The sequence below is a fragment of the Halichoerus grypus genome, chromosome 6 (genome assembly GCF_964656455.1).
Source record: "Halichoerus grypus chromosome 6, mHalGry1.hap1.1, whole genome shotgun sequence".
Classification (NCBI taxonomy): domain Eukaryota; kingdom Metazoa; phylum Chordata; class Mammalia; order Carnivora; family Phocidae; genus Halichoerus; species Halichoerus grypus.
This window is the reverse complement of record NC_135717.1, coordinates 117875774-117891436: the sequence shown is the minus strand read 5'-3', so window position 1 is coordinate 117891436 and position 15663 is coordinate 117875774. Positions and strand designations below refer to the sequence as shown.

At 45.7% G+C, this 15663-nt stretch overlaps 1 protein-coding gene across 5 annotated transcripts in view; it reads right to left on the bottom strand.

The window, feature by feature from the left end:
- SCN8A (sodium voltage-gated channel alpha subunit 8) overlaps window positions 1-15663 on the bottom strand; it is a 177014-nt gene that overhangs the window by 12672 nt on the left and 148679 nt on the right. For all 5 annotated transcript variants that reach the window (XM_078075979.1, XM_078075980.1, XM_078075982.1 and 2 more), the window contains exons 21-25: window positions 10228-10350; window positions 4106-4390; window positions 2200-2253; window positions 1600-1737; window positions 474-578 (exon numbers count right to left, since the gene is read on the bottom strand). In XM_078075979.1, the coding sequence (XP_077932105.1) occupies window positions 474-578; window positions 1600-1737; window positions 2200-2253; window positions 4106-4390; window positions 10228-10350 (705 nt within the window). The remainder of the gene's footprint in view (window positions 1-473; window positions 579-1599; window positions 1738-2199; window positions 2254-4105; window positions 4391-10227; window positions 10351-15663) is intronic.

The window sequence follows — 15663 nt, the reverse complement described above, 5'->3', positions numbered from 1 at the left end:
GGCTCCGTTCAAGACAGAAAATGAGGACATCAGACTTCTAGTTTTACCCTCTTCTGCTCCCACAGATATCTTGCAAAGACTTGCTTGCTGGGGAGAGAGCTGAGAAGATAGTGGCCACATCCTATCTTGCACTGGTAGGAAAGAGACCAGCTTTCATTTTTACTTTCCTTTGTTAATTTTTTAGTGGTCTCTTAAAACATCTTTCTACCAGTGCCAGAGCCAATGTGGTTATAACAGGCTGATTCTCCACTGCTGCCCAAGGAAGTCTCAGAGGAAAGGCCAAGCACAAATATAAAAGCCATCCCATACCTTAGTCCCTGTTCTGCTGTCTTCCCCAGGTCCTCTGAATGGGGCAGCTGGGAGAGGGTCAGAGGCCACAGGCAGCCCATCACTTACCCTTTTCTTTCCTTGGCAATAACCCTACCAGTGTCTTTACCATATGGGGTCTCACTCTGCCCTCAGCCTGCACTCACCAGGGGGCGGGGAATGGGTTTCTGTGGTTTCTTTGAGCCCAGCTTTTTCATGGCATTGTAGTACTTCTTCTGTTCTTCGGTCATGAAGATGTCCTGACCTCCAAAGTAAAGGAAGAAAGAAGAGAGCGAGCAATTACAATAGGCTCTCACATGCTATGGTTTGGACCTAAGGTTCAAACCTAAGAACTGAGGGGGGACTGACCCCCTTACCTTTCCAGAAGTCAGTTTAGCTAATAGTTGCCCCATAATGAGGTCAACCTGGGACAACTATTCTAATTCAAAGAAACACCAGCCTTTGTCTTCAGCTTGGAATTCCTGAGGTCTGCTAGTGGCTGGGCACAAAGGACATGGGCTACCCCGCTGTGGGCCCTCAGGGAAGGGTACACTTGAGAGCAGTGATGTTCAAGACAGCTGCATCTCACTGGTTCACACATGTTTTTGGACCTGCTTTCCTGATAAAATTCTAAAGAATAACATTTTTAAAGGAAAGGATTTTCAAGTCCTGGTTATTGGCCCATTTATTTCCAATAATATTAAAAATTCAGAAATCCTGGTGCAAGAAAACAACACAGAGAGTTCCTTGACACAGACTTGACTTCTAAAATGGATGACAAGAGTGAGTGCTTCAGTCTGTTTGGGAAAAACTGTCAACTGTCTGGAACAAGTGAGGAAGTGAACTTTCCAAGGACAAGGATGGTCTTTCAAATCCCAGTTTGCTAGTGGTGCCCAGGGATTCCCGTCGGTAATGACAAGTCTAGACACTTTCTACTTCTTGCTACAGTTATTCAGCTGCTGCTTTCCTTCTCACCCCTGTCACCAGACCCTCTCTGACTCTGCCTCCCTCTGGCAGGATGCCAAACCCAGCAAAGGCCTCAAGAATTGCTAGTACATTTGGTACTAGTAAATTGCTAGTTTGGCCTAGGAAATGTGGTAAACCACATACTGTGCAATCCAGCCCCCCACAGAAAGAGCTGGGTGGCGCTAATGTAGAGTGGGGCCAGGGCCACAGTGAGGTGATAATATGGATTTTAGAGAAAGAGAGGCATTTTCTTTCTAGAGATAGGGACAGAAGTGCCTCTCATCTGAGCTGAGCTCTGGCCGCTGGCGGTGAGGGGACGAGACCTATCTTTTTCTTTTGTTGATTGAAGTTATCAATGATGACACCAATGAACAGGTTCAGGGTGAAGAAGGAGCCGAAGATGATGAAGATGACAAAGTAGATGTACATGTAGATGTTGTCCTCATACTTAGGCTGCTCGTCAGGCTGTCAAAGGATAGGAGAGAAAAGAAGAGAATCAGCTCCTAGCGTGGGGTGAGGCGGGCCATTCTGACATGCCATCGCCACCAGCCATAACTGACCACTGGAGCTGCTGCGCCAGCTGGGGTGAGGGCGCTCTACGTTCTCGCTGCCCGGCCCTGCCCTGCCACTTGACTTAGGCGGAGAATATGCAAATGGCGAGGCCAGGGGGAGGGGAGGGCTGTCCGCCTGGAGCCACACTTCTGTCAGCAGCACTGAAGAGGAGATGGCTCCACTGAGTAAAACTCAACGGCCTAATCATCCGGAGCCAGTGTAAGAGAGCGATGACTGACTGAGAGGAGGAAAGGGAGCTATAATCAATCAAACAAGCAATACATGTCCTAACCCCCTCTTTCTTGATAAGCGCCGCCATGCTGCTTGCTTTCTAGCCATCTAAGAAGGTTGTGGTTTCGCCAGGTGTATCCTTACCTTTCGGGAATCTACAGCTGCATACATGATGTCCATCCAGCCTTTGAAGGTTGCCTGGCAAACAGAGTCAGTCATTAGACTGTGCCTGTTAGGGGGTGGGCGGGGGTCTAGGCAGGGGTCACAGAGGCCAGGCTCATAGGTTCAGCGTGAACACAAGACAGAGTTTGGGCATGGCTTCATACGGACACAGAATTTTCTGTTAGTTAATACAGGTCCCAAGGGAGCTTTGACTAAGTCCCTGAAAATAACACCAAAGTTTGGCAGAGAAACATGTTGACAATGGTAATTGGATCAATTCTCTCATAAAGAGTCTTTAAAATGGGTCTGAGAAGGTTTCCTAAAGCTAGGGCAAACTTGTATTTATGAATGAGTGGCAGGAATCTACTGAGGTACTGGGAACTTAGCCTACCACTGACAAGTCATTTTTTTACAATGGTGTTAAATAAGCAATGGGGGTCTGAAAATTTCTAAGTTGCAGTTAAAAAAAAAACCAAAACCAACACAAGGCCAGAACTTTCCCCCTACTACTTTCTGCATTCAGCCTATGTCAATGGCAATCCTGGCTCCATCCCGGGCAGTCCTTCCTAACTGCACTCTCTTTCCATCTACTATACCTCGTCTGATTTTGGAAACAAATACGGGTTAGCAATTCAGTGTTCTCTGTTTTCTTTTTGTCCCATTTGTTTTATTTATTCAACCAGACTCCAAGTTTTTTCAGGGCACGGGTGGTTCTTTATTCATCAGACGGCCCTAGTAGTGCCAAGCACAGCACCTTGCACAAGGTGGGGACTCTGAATACAATGTCTAATTGGCTGATTGATGTGCATTGGTCTCCTGGAGCTGCTCCAATTCAGATTCAATTTGTGGGTCCAATTTCCCCAACTGGATAAAACAACAAAAGACTCTGGAGTAGGATAAAGCTCATTCTATTAACTTTGGCTCCTAATACTAGCTAACAGTAAGTGCTTACTATCTGTAAGGTCAAGCTGAAAGTTTCACCTGCATTACAGCATTCAATCCTCCCAACGACTATACGAGGTAGGTAACAAAAATACCTAATAGCAAAATACTATTAATTAAGCACTGCTCTGTGCCAGGCATTGTTCTAAGAAATTTTAATAAACTATCATGAGTCCTCTTAACAACAGTGCAAGGTATTATTACCGACATTGAACAGATGAAGAAACAGACTTGGGGAAGTTGAGCAATTTGTCCAAGGTTACATATGCAATAAACATCAGAGTGTGGCTCAAACCTACAATTGTCTGACTCCAAAGCTTAAGAGCTTTCATTGCATCATCCTGTCTCACCAAACAGTCCAAAAAATTGGTGACAGTGGAAGAGGAAACTAGACATGACGGTAGGCTACATAATTAAAATAAATCCTTTCTTACCGTGATACGTTAATCTGAGACCTTTCTCTGGGGTTGGGCTGACATGAGTGGCAGCATCCTGGCACTGCCATATTCTTTTCTTTAGTTCACTTAGTGTAGCTGTTATATAGGATTATTCTGCTGAATCAGAATTCCCATTTTTTTGGTGGGGGTGGTGTCTATGCACTTACCTTCTTCCTCCCCCCCACCCCCGCGCCTTCTCCTTAAATACATACTTTGTCCTGGGGAGAGAAGGTGGTCTCTCTGCAACTTTCTTATGCTGCAGGAATCTATTTGTAGCTGAGCAGAACTCTGCTCCTGAGCACAGTGAAAGATCCCCTTTGAGTGAGGTCTTGGAGAATTCAGAAGTCCTCAGGAAAGATGTCTCCCTGGAACCGGTTTGGGAAAGGACATTGTTCTCTGTGGCCTACTAGGAGTAATCCTGATTCTGGATGCAGGAATGAGAAGGAACCAAATGCGATTTTTGCCAGCTATCTGAGCGTCACAGGATTGACAAAAACAGCAATGCTCACCACTTGAAGAAGTGCCAGGTAGCCTGCCCCGACGTTGTCAAAGTTGATCTTCACATTCTTCCACCTGATTTCTGTGTTGTTCCCCTCCATGAGCTTTTCACACTCAGTTTTATTGTTGACATCTTCAATATCAAATCGGATTTCAGAAGTCTCATTAAAGCAGTAGTGATACTTTCCCGCAAACAGGTTAACTCCCATGATGCTGAAAATCAGCCAGAAGATGAGACACACCAGCAGCACATTCATGATGGAGGGGATGGCGCCCACCAAGGCATTCACCACCACCTGCATTGGAAGGGGGAGGTTGCTGAGTGCTGGGAGGAAGTATGAGCAAGCATACTCTTTTGATTTCCAGGAGGGGAATGATACTGTGTGGCTTGTTCTGACTATAAAAACGTTACGTCCCCTTTGGAATTAGGGTGGCTGGACAGATCCACAAGTAGGACCAAAATTCTCTAAATCTCTAAAATATATTTTGAGGAATACTAGTAAATTCCATAATATTTATTTCATCTAACACAAATTCCCCTGCCCCAGTTGACCTAGGTCTTCTCTCCCAGGCTCCAACCTGGGATTGAAAAAATTATTTCTTAGTCTAGTCTCCCTCCTTGCCAACTCATAAAATATGTCCCCGTGGGGGAAATCTGATTTCAAGCTCACCAGTTGCCTTTCAACAGACATTCCCCCTCTGCAAAACAAGGTAGGATTGTTCAAAATCACAGAGAACTACCCTTTGGGGTTAGCAGGGAATCAGTCAATGGTACACAAAGTCTCTTTTATGCAAGGCCAGTTATCTTATTTCAGGCAATAGCTGAGCATGCATATTTTGCAGGCTCAAGAGAAAAAAAAAAGCTATATTCCCTCTACCAAACAGAATAAAATAAAATCTGAAAAGATGTATTTTTCACTCAAGGTTCATTATTCTTCTTAAGCCTTTTTTTTTTTTTTTTTTTCTGACTTTGTAGGCTTCTGAATCTGAGTCACCCCTGTTTGGCTAATGCTGATTGATGTCTCTCTGCTCAATCCAGGGCTGGACTCGACTCTTCACAATGTATTAGAAATAGGAATGACTTACGTTTTCTGGAGAGCTCTGAGTTAGATCACTGCTCTTGAAACCCCAAAACCGACATATTGTTAAAAATCACTGACTGCAGTAAGGCTCAGGAATGAAAAAAATGCAAAGGGAAAAAACCCTTCAGGAATCAAAGTTTCTGGGTTGTTTTTAACTTTGATTTTGATTCACACTATAGGTGAGAGTAGCTAGACAACACTTCAACTGTGGTGGCAATTTTCACTAGAGGAGCTCAAAGGGCTTATAAAAATAGCATTTCAGGGTGGGGGGGGGAGCAGAAAATAAAGCTGGTGTTCATTCTGCCCTGATTCTCACTTGCTGCTGTCTTAAGCGGGACTGCTAAGGCCCAGAAAGGTGACTCTAAAGTGGGAAGAATGTGTCTTCCTTTTTCTAAATATCCTAGGAAAATTAAAATGGAGTTAAAATAAAAACAATGGATATAAACACAGCTTTCTAATGTTTTGTCAGAAGGAGGTGAGAAGTATCACCGTGTTCTGGCCTCAGTTTTTCAGTGCAGGGAAGAGGCAGGACATAGACACTACATATGCACAGCATCAAAAGGGCCCACAGGGCTGTGCTGTGGAAGGAACACCAGGGGGCAGCTCTGGGCTCCGTTTGAGGCCAACTTGACTTGGGGTTGGGTTTTCCTTATCTTCTGTTCTCACTTTAGACTGCAATGTCACTGGTAGGAACGCGGGGCTGGGAAGAGCTGTTCTGTCCTATATAAAAAAGGCAATGATATTCTGCTAAGGAGTCACTCTTCTTTAGATTAAAATATTAGTTTTGTGTTTCTCCAATTCACATATGAAGGCCTTTAGATTGAGAGGTAGTTATTTCTTAATTCTTAGACCAAGAAATCTCTTCTAGATTTAATAACTCTGTCATTAGTGTAAAATGATTACCCTTCAACTGTTCATTACTTTGAGGGAGGAAAGCCAGAATATCTGAAATCTAGAAAATCCTCTGTTATTTTGGAGAATGATTGATTGATTGATTGATGTTACCAAATTTGTCAGGTGATCAGATTTGAATTTTACCTCCTCATTCTACAGTTGCTCACCCCTTGGTGGAGCACCAGAAAGCAATGAAATGTGCAAAAGAACAGGCAAAAAGAGGATGATCCACAAATGGAATAATCATTTCTCGGACAATAAGAGAGTCGATTATCAAAATTCAAAAGCTCAAGTCTATGTGACAGCATTTTGCAGCAGAGCTTAGGTGAGAGATCATGACCTTCTATTAGACCATCACAAATGTGCAATAGGGAAGTAGGCCCCAAAAGATTTCAAACCTAGAAATGCTTCTTTTTATCTCAATTCAGAATCTACCTCCTCTAGGAACTCTTCTGACTATCTTAACCCAGTCTAACCCGTCCTGCACAGTGTTACACGTTACAGTTAAATATGGGGTAATATTTATAGCAGGGAAGAGTAATTAGCTCGTTAACTAAGTGACCTCTTCCCACTTTTATACTCATAGATCTGATCAAAAGAATCAATACACGAAAGTATTTACTGAACCTTGTTCTCTGATATGTAGGACATAAAATCCTATAAAATCCAATGTACTTATATGATATAAATGTACTTTTGATTAATTATAACCAAAGAAAAACTTCTTAGCTTAGCTTTATGAATAAAACAGTAAACAGTTGATGAAATTTACTAATAATTCTTCCTGGCTGTAGACATTAGCTAATAATGAAAATTGTTTAACCGTGCTCCATATATAATTGTCATCGTGCTGATATTCTCAGTGACCAAAGGGCAAGCAGCACTCTCGCACTACAGGTAAGTGCAAATGGCAATTCAAGTTTCCATAGGCAGTCACTTCGTGAATTGGTCCCTAACAACTCTTGAGTTATTCTACATTGCCTTTAGTTATGATAAAAATTCATTGTTCAAAACTAGGTATAGAAATATTACTAAAACTTGGGTCTAGCAATCTATGAAGTTACTGTTTTCAATGGACATTTATACTTAAGATTGCTTCAAATCTACTTAACTGATGAAAAAATTCCAATGGATACTAATTCTTAGAGCAGTGTTGTCTTCTCATAATGCCTAGAACATTACCATTCATTAAATGCTATAAAATCTGTCAAATAGCTTTTAATATCTGGCAGAGGGAACATGGCTTTAATGGACAACTATGTACTGACAATCAACAAAAAGGCATGCATGTTTCATAGCATTATATACCCTCAAAAATTTAATAGCACAGCAAAATCTCTTAAATGAAGATTACTATGGAGGAGAGAAAAGCAAAGAACTACATTAAGTGTTCCTTTGTCAAGAGCATGAGTGTTTCGATTTTCTGGTGTTTGGTTTGAGGAAGGAGAGAGGAAGACCTGAAGTCAGTGTCCCGGGACGGGCTGGGGCCCTATGTTCCCTCCCAAACGGAGGTCTGAGCCCACCATTGGAACAGCACAGTGACGGTTGAGCCCACTTGCATTGATGGTATTCAGGTTATGAAGAGTTCTTACTGAACATTTTCTAAGGGTAATTGCTCAGTGTCGGTGTATGTAAGAACCCAAACCAAAAAAATAGAAAACATACGGCCCTATAGGACAGTAGCCTTCAAATAAAATGTATATACCTAATCCTGTTTATCACTGGGAAGCTGACTGTTAGCTCAGGCAGATTCAGTCTTTTCTTCCTGCAGTTACTCCTTCACAGAGGGGCTGGGAAACTGCAGTACAGGACTGGGTCCTGAGCCCTCTCCCCTGCCCAACCAGAAGTGGTCAGTTCTGCTGGCTGACCGGAGCCAACCAAACCAAGGGACACTCCTCTACCAGAGCTTCCCTTACTGAACACTCATTATTTGAAATCCTGGCTTTCGGTTCAAACTGGTTTTCGCTCATATTCTCTTAGCTGAAAAAAACCTTCATGTAGAGGTTTCACTTTCTCATGCTTTTTCAGAGAAAACTTTCTGCCGGTTCTGATCACTGCTTCTGGTCCCTAAATTACTTGAAAGTTGGCAACTAGAAGTTCTTGGGGAATGGAAACTGGGAGTCCGAGGAAAGGTGGGGAGAGGGGGAGGGGCTGAAGGGAAGAGGTGTGGCCACCCAAAGGGCCCCTGAGTCCAGGTGACTCAAATAACCTCCTCATGAGCAAGCTGGCCCCAGCTGGTCATCGGGGACGACTTTTGCCACGGGCGAGGCCTGGCAGTAATGAGCAGCCGGGTGGAGAAAGTTAGTAGCAAGTGTCAGCTGGGCATTTTCTCTTGGGCTTTCTTCAGCTATGACCAGTCTGGCTTTAGGAGGTCCAGGATCACTGGCACCGGCTGAGGAAGAGCACAGGCTGCTGAGGAGGCTACCGTGTGCCCAGGACGGTCTTCAACAGCCTTCTTTTACTCCTCAGTGTTTCAGTCGCCAGCACCGATTATCAACGCTCTAAACAGAACTGATAGGACTTATGAGAAGAGTTTCACCAGCCCTTGCTGAAAACAGTGGGAAGGCGGGGGAGGCGGGGAGGGCACGGTAGTCCTAGGTCTAATGACCCGGAACACGGAGTCGTCCGCAGTATACTCTCTCTCTCCCTCACTCTAGCCTGCGCCTACCGGTCACCTCACTGCACTCGTTCTGAAATCTCTCTTCTTTCTGGGAGAAAGACTCAGACTCCCAAGTTTCGCTTTGTTTTTTAAATTGAAAGAAGTCTGTGTTGCCGTGGACCTGACCTTCCTGCCGACGGTTTAGGTGGGTTGCGAAAAGCTTATATGCAGTAAACCGAACCGTGACTGTGCTACAGAAAAGACACAATTGGTGGCGAAAAGTATTTGTCTGAAGAAACTAACAAAATACAATTCCCGAGGCGCAGTGACGTTTTCACCCTCCTGTCCACCTGTGGGGAGTTCTGTGGAGCGGTGGCCAGGGAGCACAGACGAGGAGTGGGTGAAGCGGCACGGGCCTCGTACCTAGTCTCTCCAGTCGGCCTTGCTTCCTGGGGGCCACTGGAACCATTTAATTTTTATTCCTACATTCTGGTATTTGCACATTTAAAAACATATCCTCTGGTTTGCTCTCCTGCATGTATTCAACATCTGAATGGAAACGAGTTTTCTTGGTCTCGTTAAGTTTAACAGACCTCTCTGTTACCACAGGACAATGATTACCACTAAAAGCCAGTTGCCCACTTGATTTTAGGAAACTGACTTTTTAGCATGTGTGTGTGCACACGCACATGCACACACATGCACATTTTTTTTTTTTAACCAAGAGAGACAGCAAAAGGGCACCAAAAGAGGGAGCCTTGTTTCTAAGTTGGCAGGGTGACAGCACCTTGCCCTGTTTGGATTTGGGTGGAGTATCACCAAAGCAGGAATAGCAGGTGTCAAGAAATTTCAGGAGAACTAGCTGAGAAGTCACCTGGCATCATACCTGATTGTTATTTTGATGGTGTCAGGATAGGGGACCATATAGCGTGGGCAGAGGGGTGGGGGTGAGGAGGAAAGCTTTGCTATCAGACAGAGGCTGCCAGTCCTTATGGGACTGGGCTGAGAACAACAAGGTGCAATAAGAGGAATCAGAATAGAAAGAAAAGCATTTCTTTTCCCAGGGCCATGCCAAATTCTGCTCCATTCCCAATTCCAGGCCTGCCATCATGTCTTTCAGCTGCCTTCTCAGTGACGGCAAGGCCACAGTCCCCACCTGGCTGATGCCCCTACATGGCACTCACCCTGCCTGCAGCCTCTGCTTTTCAGTGGGTCTGTGGGTTACAATTCCCCTTCTTTGCACCTGGTGATTCTCCCTATTAAATCAACAGCCCAGAAAGCCGCCCCGAGTGCTACAGGTAAGCCAGGCCAAATGAGAATAGCCAGCGTTAACATGTTCTGCGATGGCACGCTGTTGGGGTGGGGCCCATATTAATGTGATGAGGCAGCTTGATGCGACCCCCTCGCACGGGGCAGGTGCGGGGAGAGAGTGGAGGATCAAATCAGCAGCTGCATCACAGATCGTGTCTGAATGATCTTCCCACCGTGTGATCAGTTCTAGCATGCGTAAACAGTTTCCATCGGCATGCAGAAGGATCAGCTGCTCTTAGTATCTTACCCTCATCCCTTCAAATCGTGATAAGGCTCTTAAGGGTCTCAAAGCTCTTAGGGTCCTAAGGGACTTTATGGCACCTAGTTCCGAGTAGCCCAGGGCATTAGCTATAAGGCTGACTAAAGAGACCTACACGGAAACAGAAGAGAAAAACAAAAACAAAAAAGGAAACAAAACAAAACAAAGAAAAACAAGAAAAGAGGTTCCAGAGTGTTAGAATAAAGCCCCTAGCACTGATTACACAGATTGGGCCCCCCAGGGAGAGAGAGTGGGTAACACCAGCTGCCTACTTCAACTTGGACTCAAACGACCTGAAAGGAAAGGAGGTTGAGAGGCAGAAGAAAAAACACAGGGGGGAGGAGAAAATTGAGAGGAGGCGGTAGAACATACATACAGGTTGGCAAAGGGAAGAGGCTGAAGGGAGAGGGGGAATGAGGACGTTCCAGTGGAAGGAGAGGAGCCTGAACAGATGACAAAAACCTTACCCTCGCCCTTTACAGCCTCTGCAGCTCCCAGAAGTTGCCATTAAATTAAGCCAGACAAATTTAATGGTACCTATGGAAAAGAATACAGATAAATACACACACTCCACACAAGCTGCCCCCTCCTCAGCTCATTCACCATGGATTTCCAACAGGGACAAGCTCTCTTGCTCCTGGTTGACAAGAAACCATTTGCTGGAGAATGTGATGAGTTACTACATCAACAAAGGAAACGTATCCAGTAGGCGCCACAGCTGGCTTTGCAGTTCCCGAGAAGGCAAGAACCAAAGGAAGCAATTTCTAGACGGAGTTTTGGCTCCACGAGAACTCCCTTAAGCAATTCTTCCATCTCTCACTTTCAACTATAATAATCACTCCGTCTTTGAACTACCACCATGACTCCTTCATGAGAACTTGGATGGGTCTGAAAACTGAACCCATATTTCTCCTTATCATCCCCATTCTTTCTCTCCAGAACGGCTCAGAATGAACCAGCCTCAGGTCTGTCCCTTCCTGGACCATCTTCTACTCTCATTGTTAGAAATACAGCTGGAAGGATTCTTAGAAAAATTTTAGAAATTCTATTCACAGAGGAGCACATGGAGACCCACGAGAATCTGCCGAGTGTCACACTGGCGTTCTGGAGCCAGAAAGAGAGACCCACCCTCCTGGTTTGTAGGCCAGAGCTCCTTCTGCCACAGACAGGTCACCTCCCCGACTGGCAGGTACAACATCCCAAGAGAGGGTTATCGGTATCTGAACAATCCGGAGTTGACTGTATTGCCCTGCTGGGGAGAAGCCTGCAAGTCTCCAGACCTGGTGTCATGATGGTCAAATGCCTTCCTGCTCTTCCCGAGCCAAACTCACCTTGCCCGACCACAGCGCTCAGAGCAGTTCCCAGGTGGTCCCATAACACCGGATGCTGACTATACCGAGGGCCGCCTGGGCCTGACCTGAGCTCCCACCAAAGGAAACTACCTTTAGCAGATCAAATCCCGACATGGCTGGGGCTCTGGGTTTCTTGGAGCAGTCTTTCCCGAGTACTGCACCACAAATTCTGGGATAGGTTAAGATGTTCCCATCAATCACTCTTAAGTTCCCTCTACTGGAAAGTGGTGGTTACAGATCTGCTTGGCCTAAATTGATATTTTAAAGCCAAATTAGAGGAGAAAAAAAGGAAACAATCTACAACTCAGTTTCATTTGTTGCTTTTTATCTCTAGCCGAGGGCTTTAATTCTTTGATTCTGTATCTCTGAACTGTATAAAACGTTTTAAAAAATAATTTCTTTTTACAATGAAGCAGCAGGACTGACAGGAGGTAGAAGTGGAATGTCCGTGACCTAGTGAGGGAAAGGAATGAGCAGGCTCAAGGATTTCAATTTTTTAAAAGGGGTGTGAACCTTTATCCATGCATGGGCTCATAATCCATCAGTGTAGGTATCTTCCCTGGAGTCCTAGGCAGTATTCAAAGCGAATCTGGAATTAAAGCCTACCCTTTTGAAGGGTACATGCTTCAGAGTTCAATTTTTGTCTAAAACAAGGGCCTCAAAAGCTTTATCTGGAACACAGTAGCCCAACCAATCATTTTCCCTCCATTCATCATTACCAGGAAGAATCTACATGGAGGTGTTTTTGCCTATTATTGCCAAGTGCAGCCAACTCTTAACACCAAATAATCTATAATTGCCAGATTCTTAGTGAGACCCCAGTAGGTACACCTGAAGGTGAGCTATCCCATCTTGACTAAGTGCCTGAGTTCAAAATACCCGAGTCAACCTCATCCTGAGAAACTATGCCAGGTAAAGACCACCAAACACTAAGCTTTGAGGGGCGATGGGCCCCACGCACGACGGGCCCCACACATGGCAGGGAGACCCAGCTCTTCGGGGGGGCCAGGGGTGGTTAATCTGATAACGAAGAGGCCTGAGGTGGGAAGAAGGATGGAGGTACAGATGTCGATCCCGAGGTTGGCTCTAAATGGTGCCAAGATAATGTGCTGCTCAGTGGATCAATCTAGCCAAGATCTCCCAAGGCAGGGTCAGCAAGGATCCTATGTGGGCTATTCCTTAGCAGCTGAGGGCGCTCTGATAATCCTGAGTCCCCATGTTAAACTTTCACTGGAGGTAACCAAATCATTGCTGAAAGTACACTTTAAGGAAAGAATCAAACCTGGAAAAAAGAAAGGAGTTGAGGGGAAGTAAAAATTCAGGGTATCAGTGGCTACAGGAATGGAAAAAAAGGGAGACACTGGGTGGACTTCTTCCAAATGATGTGAACATTTTCAAATGGAGAATGTCTGTAATAGTCTGAATTCAGGATGTGTGGTCTCTGAAAGTTCCCGTCCTTGGAACCGATACGCTGGCTAACCTCCGGATATGATGGGATAAATTTCCCTAGGGGAAAGATGACAAAATTCTTCTACAGGACAAGATCTCCAGTGCAGCCAAGAACCTGAGCAAAATGAAACATTGTCTCTGGGAATTACATGCCTTGTAACCAAAGAGAATTAACCTTGGAAACTGTCGGGATTATCCACGTGATTATAAAAAGTCCTCTTAGCAGCTTTAAGGGACAAGACAAAGGAATGAGAATCCATTAGGGAAACAAACATGGTGATGAAAAACAGATTTGGACATCTAGTCACTGGGGGATGAGATGGGAAGAAGAGAGCCTCTCAGAGATGGTGCTAAAGTAGGACCTAAAATTTACACCTGCTGGATGTTCTAGAATGCCAAAGGCACAAGACAGCAAAAACTGTGATGGCTCCAGCTGTTCTTCTTTCTCCATTCACAACTGAGCCTGCTTCTCCATTCACAACTCAGGGTGGCAAACGGTGCAGCCACAGTGCGGACTGGAGCTGCTCCCACTTAGCGCATGCTGCTTTAGACTGTGATTATTTGTATACATGTCTCATCTTTCCAGGCCCTTCGAGGGAACTGTCCATGTCTTCTGTTCTCTGTATCTCCCACAACTCCTGGCAGGAGGCTTGGCATGTTGTGGGTGCTCAGTAAACATGATACAAAATGCACTGTTGTGTCCAAGAGAAGTCAGTGGATGGGAGGGTCCCGGGGGAGCCCTGTTCCCAGAATGCTGGATTACCGCAAGGCTGGAGTCAGGCCGGAGCAGTCCTGCAAGCCGGTGTGAGTGCCTAAGGAGCTAGGGCCATGGCTGCCTGCCCCACATGACTCCCTACAGCTTCTGGGACAGCTCTACGCAGAGAATGGTATTTGATTTCTATTTGTTGACTAATAACTGGTACAGAGGTGTTCTTAGGAACCACTGTCAGGTCTCAAGGCAATATAAGAATCCAGCAACTCCCTCAAGCTGGGGAATTTATGGATTACTGTTGGCCACATGTCTGTCTCATACTTCCTTTTCTCTTTTTTTTTTTTAAAGATTTTATTTATTTGACAGAGAGAGAGACAGCGAGAGAGGGAACACAAACAGGGGGAGTGGGAGAGGGAGAAGCAGGCTTCCCGCTGAGCAGGGAACCCGATGCGGGGCTCGATCCCAGGACCCTGGGATCATGACCTGAGCTGAAGACAGATGCTTAATGACTGAGCCACCCAGGCGCCCCTGTCTCATACTTTCTATTTCTCTGCCACCCAGTATGAAAAGTGATAGAAATGTTTGCTAAATAAATGGTGATGTGCAGGACAGTCAATGCTTTTACCAGCTTATTTGGGTACCCGGTGGTCCTGTTCTGTGGAAAGAGAGCAGGCCCAGAGTCCCTTTAGTTCTCTGGGCCATCTCCCAAGCCCATTTCTTAATTCTCAGAGCTCGGGCTTTCCGTCCGCGGGAGGCGGAGCCCTTCCGTCAGAAGTACTAGCGGTAGTCGCTGAAGGGGGTGCTGGAACCTCTTGCTAGAGAGGCCTCGTGCTGGTGCCCTCTGAGGCAGTACCTGTTTGGTTCACTCTAAGGGCAGAGGGTGACTTTCACCTCATCTGGCATCTTCTAAAGGCCTGATTTCTGAAAAGGGAATGCAAATAGGAGCAGAGCGAGAGCTCCTGGAAGGAGTCATTAACCACGGAAGTCGGAAGTCGCATTTATAGAGCGAGGAACAGGAATGCATTTATAGAGCAGAGATCACTGGTGCAGAGTGCTGGGCTCCTGTCATTTGACAGAAGCTTCCATGCTGCTCTGTTCGGGATCCCAGAGGCACGCTCTAGGTAGTTTACTATACAGCTGAGGAAATATATATTCTATATGTACCCACCCAGCCTCCAAACACTCCATTTGCTTGGTACTTAGCGCTCAGCAGGAAGTGAATTCTCCGTAGGCCCTGGTCCTGAAATTCCCATTCACCCTTTCTTTCAAATGCTGATTTGGCTAGAAGAAAAGAGCTTTAGTGATTACACAGAATCAGAAGCACTCAACACAGTTAGAAAAGCCAACAGGGAACAAGGGCTGGAGGGGTGAGCAACAGTTACAGATGATGCAGCTTAAACCCTGAAAAATAACAGAGGAGGTGATGGCCGGCAAGCCTTGCAGATGATCAGAGGCCACCAAGCCTTGGAGATGGTCTTGGAATCTGGAGGAAAAAAGGATTCTCTTAAGTGTGATCACCACTGTGGAAATGGCAATGTGTGGGAAGGCGGGGAGGTTATTTTGGTGTGAACGCCACCTCCTCTGGATAGACTGACTTGTTCAGAGGAGTCTGGTACAAAGCCTTTAGTTGATGGAAGTATCCAGAGGAACGGTCAGCAGAGAGCCTACCCAGATCCGCCCCCCAACCTGGACTCCAGCAGCACCCACGTCATCCTCACCCCTCTCCTGGCACCAGAAAGAGAACAGCCTGCTGGTGTGGGGCAAGAACCTTCTTGTTCCCAGCCTAATAACAAGGGGCGCTGGCACCAATGATTGCACTCCCCATTCCTAATCTCTGACTCTTCTAAGCTGAACCACCAGAGCACAGAGCCGGCTGGTTAGTCCCTGAAGCAAATGTAGGGCCTCTCAGAG